Genomic DNA, 18,314 nt, shown 5'->3' with positions numbered 1-18,314 from the left:
GAGGAAGCAGCAGCCGGGCACCTCTCCATCGTGCCTGCGTCCAGCTCCAGCTGAGAGCCCCCTCCCTCCTGCTACCAACTGTCTCTGCAGAGGCCACCAGTGAGGGAGGAAGCAGCAGCCAGGCACCTCTCCATCGTGCCTGAGTCCAGCTCCAGCTGAGATTCCCCCTCCCTCCTGCTACCAACTGTCACTGCAGAGGCCACCAGTGAGGGAGGAAGCAGCAGCCAGGCACCTCTCCATCGTGCCTGGGTCCAGCTCCAGCTGAGAGCCCCCTCCCTCCTGCTACCAACTGTCACTGCAGAGGCCACCAGTGAGGGAGGAAGCAGCAGCCAGGCACCTCTCCATTGTGCCTGGGTCCAGCTCCAGCTGAGACCCCCCTCCCTCCTGCTACCAACTGTCTCTGCAGACGCCTCCAATGAGGGAGGAAGCAGCAGCCAGGCACCTCTCCATCGTGCCTTGGTTCAGCTTCGGCTGAGAGCCCCTTCCCTCCTCCTACCAACTTTAACTGCTGAACTTTGCAACTAAGATTGTAGTGCCTGAATTTGCTTTCCTTCCCCCCCACTCCTCCTCCCTCCCAGTCCCCTTTCCTTTTGTGTCATGTCTTTTACATTGTAAGCCCGTGGGCAGTGACTGTCAAGAAATACTTTTGTAAGCTGCCGTGATACCCTTTTTTGCTTGAAGGGCAGCATAAAAATGCCTAAATAAATAAATAAAAGTAAAAATAAAAATGGCGGGTGCGACGCCTCTCCTTCTGAGGGCATCACGCATCGCATGTAAACAGAGGAGGGATCTCGCGATAAACGCATCGCGGGATCTTCCCTGCTCTGTTGCAGGCTAAACAGTAGTTCTAGCTAAGGCCAGATGAAAAACTCCTGTTTTTCTCAATTGCCTAAAACTGAAAACAAAGCAGTTTTTGTTTGGGACTGATGGACTTCATTCAGCTTGGTGGGTCTCAAATTGATGGATGCCTGGATGGCAGCATGTGTTCCTTGTTTGTGAGTATGCTATGAATTAATGTTGGGGAGAACTCTTTTACTGCTGCGTTTAATTTCTTTAATGATCAGACCCAAGATGAATTGCATCACAAATTCCAAAACGCTCACCCAAAAACCAATCATGGGTTTTGCCTGGCCTTGTTGCAAATCTTACACATGAATCTACTCCACCGCAGCCCTCTCTGCTCCCATTTTGAGATTTTGGTTTCGGATTTATTTATTTCTTTCTTGAGAGGGATACCGCTTCTTCATGCAAGATGTCTTGTTTTTAATTCAGGAGAAACAGACATTATTACACATGTTTGCGTCGGTGGGAGATGTAGTATGGGAATAATAATAATAATAATAATAATAATAATAATAATAATAATAATAAGGCCAAAGTGGGTTAAAAATGGCTACAACTTGCATTAGTTACAGATCACAGATTTGGCATGGCAAAAAACAAGAATCCAGCCATCAGGAAGCTCAACTGCTGCCTGACACTATTGAAGGAAAAGCGAGAATCTTGAGCCCACCATCGTGTGAACTGATAATACAGGCCCTTATAACCTGGGTGTGTGGCAGGCATGCCAGCCTCTAAGCTGAGCTGAGGCCTTGGAGCCTCACCCCAAGGGGCTGCAAGGATAGGGGAGATGTGGTACAGGCATTGGTAACCTCAAGATTGGATTACTGCAACGCGCTCTATGTGGGGCTGCCCTTGAAGCTGCTCCGGAAGCTGGAGCTAGTGCAGAATGCTTCAGCTCGGCTGTTGTCTGGAGCTGCCCCTTTCCAGCATGGAACTCCTCTGCGGAGGGAACTGCACTGGCTGCCTATTCGCTACCGGGCCAGGTTGAAGGTTCTTGTACTTGTGTATAAAGCCCTAAACAACTTGGGACCAGGATACCTTACCAACCTGCCCAGTCACTGAGATCATCTGAGGGCCTGCTCTGGTGGTTCCACATAGACCTACCCTCCGATTGGAGTCCACCGGGGAAGAGCCTTTAGCGTGGTGGCCCCCCTCCTGTGGAATTCCCAGTCTCTGGAGGTCAGGCAGGCGCCAACTTTGTATTCCTTTCGGCACCTCCTGAAAATGCAATCGTTCCAGGAAGCCTTTCCTTAATAACCAACCATGGTTCACGGTTCACTTTTCATTTTGCTTCTTTTAAAATTCTATTTTAAGGTGTTTTATTCTGTTTATTGTTAGAATTATTATTACTATATTTATTTGTATACCTCCTTTTGCCCAATACTGGGGCCTCAAGGCGGCCTTTCAAAATTAAAAACATATATATTGTAAAACCTATGAAAAGAAATACAGAAGTTAAAAATATATTAAATATATTACAATATTAAAACATCAATCATTTAAAATACTTAGATGGAAGCCCAGATTATTTGCCAAAGGCCTGTCGTAACAAAGGAGGGAATTGTAAAATAAATTGATGAAGGTCTTGTTTTTCTTCAAGTCCCATCTCTGAATTTCGAACCTTCAGTTGTCATCCAAGCCCCACCTTATTTAATGTTCTATTTCTATTGCTATTTAATGCTTTCCTCTTTTATTTTATTTTATCTTGTACACCACTCCAAAATGTTGAATAGGGAGCAGTAAATAAATATTATAAATGAATAAATAAATAAATAAATGTTTGTTTGTTTGTTTATTTATTTATTACATTTCTATACCGCCCAATAGCCGGAGCTCTCTGGGCGGTTCACAAAAATTAAAAACATTCAAAGTATAGAACAACAGTATAAAACCATAATATAAAATACAGTATAAAAGCTCAACCAGATAAAAACAGCAGCAATGCAAAATTACAAATTTAAAACACTGAGTTTTAAAATGTATTTATAGACTGTTAAAATGCTGGGAGAATAAAAAGGTCTTCACCTGGCATCTAAAAGTATATAATGTAGGCGCCAAGTGAACCTCCTTAGGGAGCTCATTCCACAGCCGGGGTGCCACAGCAGAGAAGGCCCTCCTCCTGGTAGCCACATGCCTCACTTCCTTTGGCAGGGGCTCACGGAGAAGGACCCCTGAGGATGACCTTAGGGTCCGGGCAGGTACATATGGGAGGAGGCGTTCCTTCAGATAGCGTGGCCCCAAGCTGTTTAGGGCTTTAAATGTTAATACCAGTACCTTGAATCGGGCCCGGACCTGGACTGGCAGCCATTGAAGCTGGAAAAGGATTGGCGTGATGTGGTCTCGTCAGCCAGTCCCTGTTAGTAAACATGCTGCCCTGTTTTGTACCAGCTGAAGCTTCCGGACCATTTTCAAAGGCAGCCCCACGTATAATGCATTGCAGTAATCCAAACGAGAGGTTATCAGAGCATGGATAACTGTAGCTAGGCTATCTCAGTCCAGATAAAGGCGCAGTTGGTATATCAGCCTAAGCTGATAAAAGGTGCTCTTTGCCATGAGTTCACCTGTGCCTCAAGTGACAGTTCTGGATCCAAGAGCACCCCAAACTATGGACCCGATCCTTTAGGGAGAGTGCAACTCCATCCAGGACAGGACAAACATCACCTCTCCCATGAAGGTTCTGTGTTTATGGCAAAGGATACATAGCTGTTGCGCAATGGCCCAGTGGAAGGAAATATCAGCGAGGCTCACTGTTCGTTAATGCCCAAAGGCTAAGACGGGTCTTTGGAGCAAAACCTGTTTTGCGAAGCAGCCATCATGAAAATAGAAAAGAAAGACTCTAACCGTCTGGTTTGGGCCGTCCGAGGACCTTGAGAACTTCTGCCTGGGTGGGATTCTGCCCGCAAGCCCTCAAGACATCTCCACACTGCGAGTACATGATTTTCACTTCCCCCTTCGGAGTTCTGTCAAAGAGCTCGAAGACTTCCTTAAATTCTGGAACAGGCAGAAAGAAGACCACCATGAAAATTAGTCTCCCTGTCATGCCAACATTGTAGGCAGGGTTCTGTTGAGTAACAGGCGTGGTTCACTACAGTTTTGTTCCTGCCCTGAAAAGCTTACAGTCTAAAATTTGAGGAGGTGGTGTGAGACATGATGGAAGGGGACAGGAGGAAAGGGTGAGGGTCAAAAAGGTCCTGAGGAATGGATGCGGCTTAACAAATTCCATGAACATATGAAGAAGCCAAATGTGATCTCAAGCTTTAATTTTCTGTATTATTATTTTTTTTAAAGTCCTCTCAATCGGAGAGAGTGACCCTTATGTTTTTCTTTGGTTTTCAAATGGGAAAAAGTTCGACGAATGTTTGCTGTTGAACTCGTTATCAGATGTGTTTGCATTCCGATGCATTTGGACTTCCTGGAAGAACTACAAGATGGGAACCGGTCAGGTCAAGTGGTTCCTCACATAAGTTGTATAAGTTGGGAATTACTAAAAGACCCATCTCTGTGAAAGTCCTTGGAGGCACTCCAGGGCAGGGCAACAGCCCTTTGTACAAACAGTTTTTAAAAATCTTACATTAATTCCCAGAAAAGTTCTAATTAAATTACGAGAGGACATTGTGACAATCTCTGACAGAATGCATTAACCTAAGCTGAATTGTCAACAGTGAGATAGTCAAGCTATTTAATGGGCTGTATGACTACAAAAGTCATGAGGGCATATGAATTCTGCTCCTTCTTCTTATTATTATTATTAATAATAATAATAATAATAATAATAATAATAATAATTGGGGGAGAGCAAAACCCAGCATGCGGGTGCGGAGCTTAGTGTTCATCTTCCATGTTATTTTTCTGAGTTCAGGAAATCAGAATGGAAGATCATTTTTTCACATAAGCCCCCAACTGTAGTCTGAAGTGGTACGGCCCAGACATGGAGTGACCGCTTCACTGGGAATGAGGCCTCAGTTTTTGACGTATTGCAATCGCCAAAGTGTTCTTTGCATTGTAGCCTTCTAATGTTGTCTGCATCATTGTCATTTTGACTTGTTTTGTGTAGTTCGATATTTCAGAGTGTTAGGGTTATTTTGCTGTTGTGCATTTCATATAGCTGTAAGTTAGGGTGACCATATGAAAAGGAGGACTGGGCTCCTGTATCTTTAACAGTTGTACTGAAAAGGGAATTTCAGCAGGGGTCATTTGTATATATGGAGAACCTGGTGAAATTCCCTCTTCATCACAACAGTTAAAGCTGCAGGTGCCCTGCCCTCTTTTAAATCTGGTCACTCTAGCATAGCTCCTGCAGCTTTAACTGTTGGGATGAAGAGGGAATTTCACCAGGTTCCCCATATATACAAATGACACCTGCTGAAATTCCCTTTTCTATGCAACTGTTAAAGATACAGGAGTCCTGTCCTCCTTTTCATACTGTCACCCTACTGTAAGTTGAACTGGCGAAACTTGAACGTCAGTTTGAAAAAGAATAACGGGAAACTTAGGCCTTACTAGATGGGGCTTTATCCCAGGGTAAACTCCGGGATCGTCCCTGTGCATCCACATGATGCACAGGGGATCTCGGGATCAGAGAGGGTTCAGCCTTCCCTTGCCCCGGGATATAGCCCTCTCCTTTGGGCCTGCTTTTTCCACTGTCTCTGGCTGTGGGGAAGAGCCCTCAGGGGAAGAGACAATGTATGGGGTGAAATATGCAGGAGGTTGACAATGCCATCTAAACAACCTGCAAACGTCAGTGAGTCACAAACGTGCCGTATATCACTAGTGTAGAAAGGGCCTCTGTCTCTCATTCTTAACGGACTTCACCAGTGACGTCTTCACATAGCAAAACTGCATTAATCCTATCTAATATGTATTAATATTATCTAATATGTGATCCCTTGTTTGCTGGGATCACCAATATGCCTGATCCGTTAAGATGAAAGGAAGAGCAGCCAAGGGGGTTTGGGGGTGAGGGATTGATTGCTCAAGGAACAACAGCCACCACCAGCAGTGGAAACGATGAGATGCACTGAACGGAATTCACTTCGTTGACCAAGGAGCACATGGGGGATACTTGGCTCCGCAATACTACAAACGAGAAGGATCTGGGAATTGTTGTAGATCACAAGCTGGATATGAGCCAACAGTGCGATATGGCTGCAAGAAAGGCCAATGCTATTTTGGGCTGCATTAATAGAAGTATAGCTTCCAAATCACGGGAGGTACTGGTTCCTCTCTATTCGGCCCTGGTTAGGCCTCCTCTAGAGTATTGCGTCCAGTTCTGGGCTCCACAATTCAAGAAGGACACGGACAAGCTGGAGCGTGTTCAGAGGAGGGCAACCAGGATGATCAGGGGTCTGGAAACAAAGCCCTATGAAGAGAGACTGAAAGAACTGGGCATGTTTAGCCTGGAGAAGAGAAGATTGAGGGGAGACATGAGAGCACTCCTCAAATACTTAAAAGGTTGTCACACAGAGGAGGGCCAGGATCTCTTCTCGATCCTCCCAGAGTGCAGGACACAGAATAACGGGCTCAAGTTAAAGGAAGCCAGATTCCAGATGGACATCAGGAAAAACTTCCTGACTGTTAGAGCAGTACGACAATGGAATCAGTTGCCTGGTGAGGTTGTGGGCTCTCCCACACTAGAGGCCTTCAAGAGGCAGCTGGACAACCATCTGTCAGGGATGCTTTAGGGTGGATTCCTGCACTGAGCAGGGGGTTGGACTCGATGGTCTTGTAGGCCCCTTCCAACTCTGCTATTCTATGATTCTATGTGAGAAAAAGAGTATTTCTACCCCACCGGAAATTGGTATTTTCTTTTACCCCAATGTTGGAATTATAGACTGCTTGGTGCCAAGTTTACGCAACCTAAATGTCCCTTTATATTTTCTCTGTGAAGCATCCCAGATTCAAGCTCTGCTATTTGCAGAGGAACGAGGCTTCCACTTTGACAGCAGCTGAACAAACATGGACCCCCTCCCCCATCCCAATGGTTTGTCCTCCTGCTTCCTCCTGGGCCGTCATTACCAACAAAAATCTTTGTCAGCAGGAGCCGCGCTGTCACTGGGTTCATATAGGAGCTGTCAGAGAAAGCCCAGGCCTTGTCCTATCGCCGCAGACAGTGGGCCGAGGCTGTGGTGACTGTCTTGGAAGCAGAACAGCCTCGACAGATATGGAAGCAATTTCACTAGATCAAATTCCATGGGAGCCCAAAACCAACAGTTGGATCTGGGAACTTGAGCGAACGTTTCTTGAGCTTTAGAAGCCAGTGGGGGTGGGTGGGTGCGTGGGTGCACAAAATGGAAGCCTTGTTTGTGTGCTCTTGTCATGCGGTGTGTGTGTGTGTGTGTGTGTGTCATAGCCCCTAATGTTGTGCACTGTGCTGACCCTGATAGGTGGATGTCGACAAAGGGGTGTCAGGCCATGAATAGGGATGGGCAAATTTGTCAGTTTCGCTTTCTCCCCCATTCAAAGTGTGTGTGTTTTTTTAATTTAATTGTATTTATTTATTGCATTTTTATACCGCCCAATAGCTGAAGCTCCCTGGGCAGTTATTTATTTATTTATTTATTTATTTATTTATTTATTTATTTATTTATTACACTTATATACCGCCCCCATAGTCAGGGCTCCCTGGGCGGTTTTCAGAAATTCTAAAAAAATGAGATAAAAATGAGTATACAAAATTTAAAATTCTAAAACACAGAACATACACACATAAAGCATTAAAAGCCTTTAAAAACTAAACATGTGGGTGATTGAGATGTGCCGCTATGTGCCTGGGCAAAGAGGAAAGTCTTAACCTGGCGCCGGAAAGATAGCAGCGTTGGCGTGCAGCAGATAGTTTCAGGTTCACAAAAACTAAAACCATTCAAAGTATAAAACAGTATAAAAACATGATACAAAATACACGTTAAAAATTGATTAAAAACATACCACATGTGATTAAAACCTCTTTAAAACATCTTTAAAACATTCTAAAATTTCACTGGATAGGCCTGCCGGAAGAGATCAGACTTTATTGCTTTTTTAAACTCTAAAAGACTGTGAAGTTGATGAATCTCCTCCGGTAGGCCATTCCACAATCTGGGGGCAGCAGAAGAGAAGGTCCTCTGGGTAACAGTTGTTAATCTAGTTTTTGCTAGCTGAAGTAGATTTCTCCCAGAGGACCTGAGTGTGCAGGGTGGATTGTACGGGAGAAGGCGATCCCGCAGGTAGCCTGGACCCAAACCATGTAGGGCTTTAAAGGTGATAAAACCAACACTTTATACTTCGCCCGGAAACTAATTGGCAGCCAGTGAAGAGATTTTAAAACTGGTGTAATGTGGTCACCTCTAGGGCTGGATCTACACTACTGCTTTAAAGCACTTTATAACAGTTATAAAGTGCTTTAACTGCTTTAAAACCCTATAAAACTGTTATAAAGTGCTTTAAAGCAATAGTGTAGATCCGGCCTAGGTGTACCAGTGACCAGCCTGGCTGCCATATTTTGGACCAATTGAATCTCATGCTCTTTCTCCCTTGAATACAGAGAACTTTGCAATTTTTGGTCAATTCTAAAAATGACAACGCTAAAACAAAAGGATCACCCATATGTACCGGTAGGTGCCGCTATTCCCAGCATGGAGTGGATTGTGATGTACCTGCCCACCATGTAGCTGGGATACATAAGGAGCCAGTCAGAAAAAGAAAAGAAAATAAAGAGACAGCATCCCTAATTCACCACCATAAACATGGCTGAATATACCAAGATTCAAAGACAGACTTGGGGCATGTCTAGACAGGGCAATATCCCGGGGATGGTCCCGGGATCATCCCTGTGCATCCACGTGACTTACAGGGCATCCTGGAAGCAGGGACGTTCACAAAAACTCCCTCCCTTGCCCTGGGATATCGCCCTACCCTTTAATTCCGATTGTTCCCACGGTCTCAGGATGATCCCGAGATCGCGGGAGGTGTGGCCCGCCATTGCGGTTTTGTCCTGGCTCCTCGCGAGTAACCACGAGGAGCCGGGAGCCAGCCATGGGGTGGGTGGGAGGGAGGAGTGGGGTCTTCTTAAAAATAAAAATAAAAGCCTTACTTTTTTGTAGGAGCACTCCTGTGCTCTTTCCCAATTAAAAAATAAATCCAAAATGGCAGGTGTGACGTCCTCTTCCTCCTGGGATGTCGCATGCCGTGTGTAGACGAGGGGGATGATTTTGTGCATCACAGAATCGTGAGATCTTACCCCTCCATCCTCCTTGTTTAGCCATGCCTTTGGAAAAGCTAATCACTCAAAGCCCTGGGCCTGGGTGAAAGAATCTATCCGTTTGGGTTTCTCCCACATTCACTTTTATTTAGGGGGGGGGGATCCCCATTCTGCTCAATGCATGGAAGCCAGGCGTGAGCATGGCACTCAGGAGGATGGGCATTTTGTTCCAGTTCATTTGATGTAAGAACTCATCAAACGTTTGTAGAATTCTTCATTAAGCTGATGGAAAGAATTTGAAATTTAAGAAAACTGAAGGTGGGAGAAATGTCTAGATTCAGCCATCGAGGCAGAAGGCTTTGAGTGAGGATGCATGGATTGTATAAATCTATTCCTTGTGTGTGTCACAGATTTTCAGCTGTCTTTTGTTCTGTTGTCTGCTCATTGACAGAATCAAATTTTTTTTTTACTACAGTTTCATTCTACTTGCAGCAATTCACATTAGTACTAATGCACATTTGAGTACTTGCACAAATGCATTAATGAGGACTCACTAATGTGAATTATCATAATGCAAATTAGTGCAACCCCCCCCCCAATGAAAAACTGGTCCAGAAGTCCACAGAATCCATGTAACTCAGGGGGAAAACCAGATCCATTGTAGGATCCACAGGCTGGATTCGTAGAAATCGGAATTTATTTGAATCCATTGTGGATTTGCCCAACATCCCAACGTTTGAATGCTTAGCTCTTAAAAGTCGGGGTTCGAATCAATGTTTAGTCAACCACGTTTGTGATGGTGAACCAGGGTTGTCACGGCCTCATCTTTAATAGCCTTTAACAGTTTTGCACACCAGGCAGGTAAAACATGTCCTTCGCCATGCTGGAAATAGTTGTACCTATTGAATTTGGCTAGGGCAGAAGGGTGAGAAAGTTTTTCGTTTCGTTGCTGGATAAGAACTTAGTGAAACTTACAAATTACTTTATGAACAGGATGGGGTGGGGAACTTCAGGCTGAAATAATTTGAATGTGGGAGAAAGTGAAACTGACAGAACCATCTCTCCCTCCACCACAGTGGCTCTCTTTCAATATCTTGCTGCCGCCTCACAGCATCTGATGTCTGAGACAACTGCGTCACTCTGCCTAATGGTAGGGACAGCTTGGGTGAATCTGTCTGCTTCACCTTATATTCTCACGTTCTTTCTGTCTTGAATATGAAGAAATTTACTCTGACAGGCAGAAAATGGATCTTACTGTCTTCGGGGAGGGTGAAAAGCGTGCCAGAGAAGTGATGATTCCTCAAGACAGGCTGCGTCTCTGCAACAAATCAGCTGCGAATTTAACTATGGAACGGGGAGGGGGGAGTTTTCAATGCCAAATGTTTTATACAGTAAAGGAAGAACGTACGGAAATGAACCATTTCTTATTTTGGCTGTCAGATTTGGGGGAGAGAAACTGTGCCGAGCGGGGGTGGGCTGGCAAAGCCCAAATGTGCACAGCATATGGGACAGTGTGGTGCCGAACACACATTTGGCTCCTTGGATTTGTAAATCAAATGCGAATAAAGCTTCCCTTGCAGGGCAACAATACTGTAGCAAATCCCTGTCCCCACGTGAGTTTGCAGCGACAGGTTTGTACTCTGCTGGCTTAACCGCTTCAGCTTAACGCCTTACATCTCAGGCCATGGAGCACTGACGATGGTCTTCAAGTAGGGTCTCCTGTGGTCAAGCCCTTGGCCCATCAAAGCTAGAGTGAGTGGGTGGTTCAGGAGGAAACATAGTACTCAGGGGTCCCCAATCATTTTCGATTAACTGGTACACTTTATTTATTTATTTAATTTATTTATTTATTACATTTTTATACCGCCCAATAGCCGAAGCTCTCTGGGCGGTTCACTTTGAGTTTTGAGTATTGTGGGTAGAGCTGTGTGCAAGTGCCCCCTCTAAATTCTCCACCTTATTTGTGGGTAGTGAAATTGGGGGGGGGACAACCTCACCCAATTTCTCCATGGGGAGGAGAAATTCTCCCAAAATTTCTCCCAGGTAGGTATCACAATTGGCAATGGTTGTAGAACAGCCTTCTCTCCCCCTCCCCTTTTAAGGGTTTTTGTAGGGTGGCCACATAGAAAGGAGAACCGGGCTCCTGTATCTTTAACAGTTGTATAGAAAAGGGAATTTCAGCAGGTGTCGTTTGTGTACATGCAGCACCTGGTGAAATCCCCTCTTCATCACAACAGATAAAGCTGCATGAGCCCTCCTGCAACTTTAACTGTTGTTATGAGGAGGGAATTTCACAAGGTGCTGCATGCATAGAAAAGGGAATTTCAGCAGGGGTCATTTGTGTGCATGCAGCACCTGGTGAAATCCCCTCTTCATCACAACAGATAAAGCTGCATGAGCCCTCCTGCAACTTTAACTGTTGTGATGAGGAGGGGATTTCACAAGGTGCTGCATGCATAGAAAAGGGAATTTCAGCAGGGGTCATTGTTATGCATGCAGCACCTGGTGAAATCCCTTCTTCATCACAACAGTGAAAGGTGCAGGAGCCCTGTCCTCTTGACCAGATACAAAAGCAAGCAGGGCTCCTGCAGCTTTAACTGTTGTGATGAAGAAGATTTCACCAGGTGCTGCATGCATAGAAAAGGGAATTTCAGCATGGGTCCTTTGCGTGCATGCAGCACCTGGCGAAATCCCCTCTTCATCACAACAGTTAAAGCTGCAGGAGCCCTGCCCTCTTTTGTATCTGGCTACTCTAGGATAGCCAGAGCATAGCAAGTACAGCACGGGCATAATATGAGTAAACCATCCACAACTTGATCGCCTTTAAATGGAGAAGGGACGTAGGAGCTTCTGCATGCCACATGTGAGATTTACCCCCTCTATCAACACAGGAGGATTGGGCTATGAATCTTCCTGGTGGTTCATTGGTTGCCCCAACTTGGGATAAGAGCTTCCAGGGCAGACACTGGACAATCCCTGTGACTTACTTATGGTGCAGCAGAGCTGTTGAAACTCAGGCCTGCGGGCCATGTCTAGTCCTAATATGGCCCTCTGCCCCCCCCCAAATGGCCATGCCCCTTTCCCCTGACCCCCCTCTTTCCCCCAACTGAGAACCATTTCGATTTTGCACATCCCTCCCTCCCCCACCCATTCTAAAAAGGTGAAGTGCCTCTCCTAAGGGTGAGTCACTGGCAGTAAGAGCTTTAAGCTTGGTAGGTGGGGATATTGTGGCCCTGCCCCTTTTGCCTTTGGAACCACCCACCACTGGAATGTGGGTCCCGAGAGCATCTCTGAAATTAAACATGGTCCTCAGCCTGAAAGAGGTTCTGCTTGCCTGTTTTACAGTATGAGAATACCTGCATTTTCACAACATCCTAGTGATAGGAACGCCCAGAAAAAATGGGAGGGACCCTCATTTTTCCCAATGATCTTCTTTGTCCTAGGATCCCCCCACCCCCCCAGGCCTTCAGATCTCTAGGCTTTTCTTTCTGCTTCCTTTTGCCTCTTGGCTTCCTTTAGAATGAAAGCATTTTGGCAGGAATCCGTCTTGAACAGCACTTAGTACCACTTCAACCCTGGGATCAAATATCAGCAACAACTGTTACAATTGCTACTAGTGGGGGAAGAGAGAGAGAGAGAGAGACAGCGACAGAGAGATGAATGTGCCTTACCTTCAATCTGTTCATTATTGAATTCAAGCTGAAAGAGAATAAAAGGTGGTTATTCACTGTTCAACGTCAAAACCAATGAGTGAAGATCGTATTTGGCATACCGTAAAATGAACAAGGTTACACATGCCAGCGTGCTCATTTGGCTTCCTTCAGGGTAGATGGTCATTAGTCTGCAGTGACAGGTGAGCAGCTGGATGAAGGCCCTGAAAATAATATGGGAGCCGGTGTGCACGGCTTTTGAATGCCCTAAAACTAGTGGTTCTTGAATATTTAAAACGAATGTTCAACGGGCAGGACTGATGTCAGTCCACTTATCTGTGCCCCATCCACATCCCTCAAAAAAGAAGAAAAAGGCAATTTGGGGAAGGAGAAAGAGGTAACAGGTCCCGAAGGGCTCTGCAGTAGTGCTGTGCCAACCATTTTTATCGACCTTTTAAAATAACATTCCTATGTCTGTGTCTATCTATATCTATACTTATTTTGGGACAAGGGAGAGGGCTTCCTCTGTGGTGGCAACCCGACTGTGAACTGCCCTCCCCTTGGAGGCCCGACTGGCGCCAATGCTGATTTTATTCCGGCACCAAGTGAAAACATGGCTTTTTAACAAAGCTTTTAACGGTTGAATTCACTTGGCACATTGTTTTAACAGTTTTAATAGTTTTACTGCTTTTAAAGAGGTAAAAGCACTCAATGGCCTTATAGGCCATTGGACTCAATGGCCTTATAGGCCCCTTCCAACTCTACTATTCTATGATTCTCACAACCAGATATCCCAAGGGAAAACCCACAAAAAGACATTAGAGTACTCATGTCCCCCAGCAACTGGTAATTCGCAAGCATCCTGCCTCTGATATCATAGAATCATAGAATCATAGAATAGTAGAGTTAGAAGGGACCTCTAAGGCCATCGAGTCCAACCCCCTGCTCAATGCAGGAATCCACCCTAAAGCATCCCTGACAGAGGGTTGTCCAGCTGCCTCTTGAAGGCCTCGAGTGTGGGAGAGCCCACAACCTCCCTAGGTAACTGGTTCCATTGTCGTGCTGCTCTAACAGTCAGGAAGTTTTTCCTGATGTCCAGCCGGAATCTGGCTTCCTGTAGCTTCAGCCCGTTATTCAGTGTCCTGCACTCTGGGAGGATCGAGAAGAGATCCTGGCCCTCCTCTGTGTGACAACCTTTCAAGTATTTGAAGAGTGCTCTCATGTCTCCCCTCAATCTTCTCTTCTCCAGGTTAAACATGCCCAGTTCTTTCAGTCTCTCTTCATAGGGCTTTGTTTCCAGACCCCTGATCATCCTGGTTGCCCTCCTCTGAACACATTCCAGCTTGTCTGCGTCCTTCTTGAATTGTGGAGCCCAGAACTGGATGCAATACTCTAGAGGAGGCCTAACCAGGGTCGAATAGAGAGGAACCAGTACCTCACACGTTGGAAGCTATACTTCTATTAATGCAGCCCAAAATAGCATTTGCCTTTCTTGCAGCCATATTACACTGTTGGCTCCTATTCAGCTTGTGATCTACAACAATTCCAAGCTTCTTCTCGTTTGTAGTATTGCTGAGCCAAGTATCCCCCATCTTGTAACTGTGCATTTGATTTCTAGTTCCTAGATGTAGAACTTGGCATTTATCCCTATCATTGGTGATTTCATACAGCCATCAGGACTTGTAGCCACGGATAGCCTTGTCCTCCAAGGATTTGTCCTATCTCCTGTTAATGCCTTCCAAAGTGGTGGCCATCACTACATCTTGTGTTGGCAAATTCCATAACTGAACTGTGTGATCTGTGAAGAAGTCCTTCCTTTCATCTGTCCTCAATCTCTCACCATTCAGCTTCATGGGATTAAACCAAGGTTCTAGTGTTATTTCTCTACACCATTCATAATTTTATCCACCTGGGTACATTTTATATACATCTATGTTCTCTTCTTAAGAAGGCAAGAACTGTGTTGCTGGATTGGGCCCAGATCCACCTAGGCAAGCATTCTTCTAAGGAAACCTAGTACCCAGGAGGTGATCATAGGTGGTCCTAGGAAAATAGCCAATGTGGTGGATCCAGAACTTCTCAGTCCTGGGTCATTCTGAGCAAAGTTTAGTGGAGTATGTTCAGATTTCTTCAGGAGAATCAAATCCATTCTCCAACTCTATCTAGAGAAAATGGACTCGGTTGTACCCTGACTAGACTACTGCAATGCTCTCAACTAGATTGATTAAAAAAAATGTTTTGGGGCAGAGCCCCGTTGAGTGGGTTCTCCACTCTGATTTTTGGAGGGAGTCCATCCCTCTGCACTGCTGGATTACTGCACTGTGCATCAGCAAAATAAAGGATAAAACCTCCCTCCATAAATGTGCAGGGTTGAATTAATACAGAATCAGTTGGGTGAGGGGTTGAGGAGACAAATTTTAAAATTCCTAAAAATCATAGGATGAACAGATCTGTTTCAAACTTGCCATGCCTAAAGCCATATGTAAGAGCAATCACGCTACCAAGTTTCATCTCACTATCTTTTAAAATGACAGAGATGTAAGCATTTTATTAATTGCCATAGGGTGAGCTTTCAAACTTTCAAAAATTCCTTAAAACTCAAGGGATGAAGGGATCAGCTTTAAACGTGGCATATCTAAAGCCCTCCTTAGGAGCTATCATGGTGCCATGTTTCATTTCCTTATCTTTAAAAATGACAGACCTGCAAGCATTTGGGTTAATTGCCATAGCCTATAATGAACCGGTTCCCCAAAAACAGGACGGAGCTCCAAACGACCTTCGCTCCGCACATAAAACTGTATCCAACAGTTTTAAAAACATCCCCTAACCACACTGAAAATTCAGAGCTCTGTCAGAGCACCATCGGACGCTCGGATTTTCAGTGTGGTGCACACACCCCTATTCTCGCCATAGGGCTGCCTTTAAAGACAGTTTGGTTTCAAATAGGAACCATGTTACACCAGAAGTCCCCAACCATTTTGGGTGTGTGTGTGTGTTGGTGGTCATATTTGTAAATTTGAGAGAGTGTCTTGGACATTCTCACAAAATGGCTGGCATGGGGAACTGCCCATGCATAAAATGGCTGCCACGGGCAGTCACACACTGTCATTTCCCAGAAGTCAAACTGCTGACACTCAAAGAAGTGTACAAGTGCTACTTGCATTGGGTGCCTATTCATTTCCATGCTCAATTTCGCTCTGCTTTTGAGCCCTGGAGAGTTTGGGACCAGGGCATGGGAGAGGTCTCCTCCACCCATATGAACCTGCCTGGACTTTGAGATTGTCGTTGGAGTGCGCGTTCTCTGGTCACCACCGAAAACTATCAGCTTGGTGGAACCAGAGACAGGGGCCTTAGCTAGACCTAAGGTTTATCCCGGGATTGTCCCGGGGTCATCCCTGTTCATGTAAATGAAACACAGGATATCCCGGGAGCAGGCAGGGACAACCCCGGGACGACCCTGGGATAAACCTTAGGCCTAGCTAAGGCCAGGGACTTTCTAGTGGCAGCCCCACATTGCTGGAATTCCCTCCCCTTGGAAGTAGGTGTGGCCCAGTTGGAAATTTCCAAGCATCCCTTAAAAACTGCCTTGCTTCACTCTGCTTTGTTTTAAGCCTTGTTGATTTAAGATGGATCGGTGCTGTGACTGCTGCTGCTCTTAATTATATTTTTAGCTTTCAGCTTAAATGCATTCGAGATGGGTATTGCATTTTTGCTTTGTTTATTTCCATAAATCACTTTGCAAGGTGTACCCTGAAAGGTGAAATATTGATTTCAAGGAAGAAAGCAATGAAGCAAACGAACGGTAGCAGGTTTCATGTTCCAGAACGACATGTGAAAAGCAAATGGTGCTCAGTTCCTTTTTTCCTGGACAAATGCCAGGAATAACAGTCAGAAATCTGAGCAGGATCCTGGTGTTCCCAAAGCCCCTTTCCTTGTAACACACTTTTGGGAGTCTAATGAGCGTGTGGTTATATGTCCTCTTCTTTTGAGTTCTAAACCGAGTTGACGCAGAGCTTTTGTCTGTAAGACGATCGCCTCCATCCTTTTATTGAGACCATGCCTCCATCCTGTTCCACAGCCTGGAGGAATTAGTCTGAAGCATCGGCAAAGGAAAGTTATGGCATTTTTGGAGAAACGAGATGGGCTTCTGGCAAGCTCCACTAACAGAAATGTAAAACATTTTACAGACTGGCTGTTCTCCTGCTAATGGACTTCAGAAACATGATCTCAGATTCTTTGTCTGCAGCCTTAACAAGCTGCTACCCTGACCCCTTCGGGTTTTCTCTGGAGTTACCAATTGCCTGGGAAAAACAACAGTGCCTGGATGGTTATTTTCATTTCTTAGCCAAACGCCACGACTAGTTTTGCCAGCCCACCGTTTTCTAAAATATGATGACCATATGGAAAGGAAGACAGAGATCCCGTATCTTTAACAGTTGTGTAGAAAATGGAATTTCAGCAGGTGTCCTTCGTGTGCATACAGTGAAATTCTCTCTTCAGCACAACAGTTAAAGCTGCAGGAGCCCTGCCCTCCTTTTCATAAGGTCACCCTATCTAAAAGTTGCATGCCTTAGAATCAGAAAGCCAGACTCCGGCTGGACATCAGGAAAAACTTCCTGACTGTTAGAGCAGTATGACAATGGAACCAGTGACCTAGGGAGGTTGTGGGCTCTCCCACACTAGAGGCATTCAAGAGGCAGCTGGACAACCCTCTGTCAGGGATGCTTTAGGGTGGATTCCTGCGTTGAGCAGGGGGTTGGACTCGGTGGCCTTGTAGGCCCCTTCCAACTCTGCTATTCTATGATTCTATGGACATAGCTAGACCTAAGGTTTATCCCTGGATTGTCCAGGGGTCAAACCTGTTCATCCAGGGCCACAGCTAGACCTAAGGTTTATCCTGGGATCATCCAGGGTTCGCCCCTGCCTGAGCACTGGATCCCCTGTGTGTCACCTAGATGAACAGGTTTGACCCCTGGACGATCCAGGGATAAACCTTAGGTCTAGCTATGGCCTTAGATGAGCATATGGCCCTTGCACTGGAGTCTGCAGATGTGCAGAGAGGGGAAGACAAGGGAAGCTTTTTGTGCACTATACTTTCTTTCTTTTTTAAAGTCCCTTTCAAATTCTCTCCAAAAAAGCAAAATGGGGACAGTAATTTAGCGGAGACAGATTCCAGAACACAGAATAAAAGTGTCACTTGGAGTATATGAGAAAGCATTTTTAAAAGTTGTCCCTCTCCCTCTGCAGTGTAAAGTGGCATAGTCCATTCTACAATCTCAGGACTGTACCACCTGGGAAGTCCAAAGCAAGGAAATCCAGGCCAGTAACCATTGCAGAGGAATTCTTGCAGCAGCTTTAAACAAGAAAAAATTGCATGGCTTTAAACAAGAACTCCCAATAGGCCTTATTACTAGGCTCTGTTTATTTATTTTTATCAACCTAAGACCATTTCTTTAAAAGACGGTGGTCAACATCTGATCCTTGGTGTGAGAACAGAAGAACCCTGGGACGTTACTGGGAAACAGCCATGCCCTGGCATAATTTGAACCAGAGAGCTTCGGCTATTGGGCGGTATAAAAATGTAATAAATAAATAAATAAATAATAATTTATTTATTACATTTATATACCGCCCCACAGCCGAAG

General features: G+C 45.2%; 1 protein-coding gene across 1 annotated transcript in view; it reads right to left on the bottom strand.

Annotated features, from left to right (window-relative positions):
• MYL3 (myosin light chain 3) overlaps positions 1-18,314 on the bottom strand; it is a 55,004-nt gene that overhangs the window by 18,482 nt on the left and 18,208 nt on the right. The window contains exons 2-3 of the mRNA XM_063122920.1: positions 12,691-12,718; positions 3,685-3,834 (exon numbers count right to left, since the gene is read on the bottom strand). Of these exons, the coding sequence (XP_062978990.1) occupies positions 3,685-3,834; positions 12,691-12,718 (178 nt within the window). The remainder of the gene's footprint in view (positions 1-3,684; positions 3,835-12,690; positions 12,719-18,314) is intronic.

Source organism: Elgaria multicarinata, chromosome 1 (genome assembly GCF_023053635.1).
Source record: "Elgaria multicarinata webbii isolate HBS135686 ecotype San Diego chromosome 1, rElgMul1.1.pri, whole genome shotgun sequence".
Lineage (NCBI taxonomy): Eukaryota > Metazoa > Chordata > Lepidosauria > Squamata > Anguidae > Elgaria > Elgaria multicarinata.
Note: the sequence above shows the minus strand (reverse complement) of the source record. Positions and strands in the feature narration are given on the sequence as shown.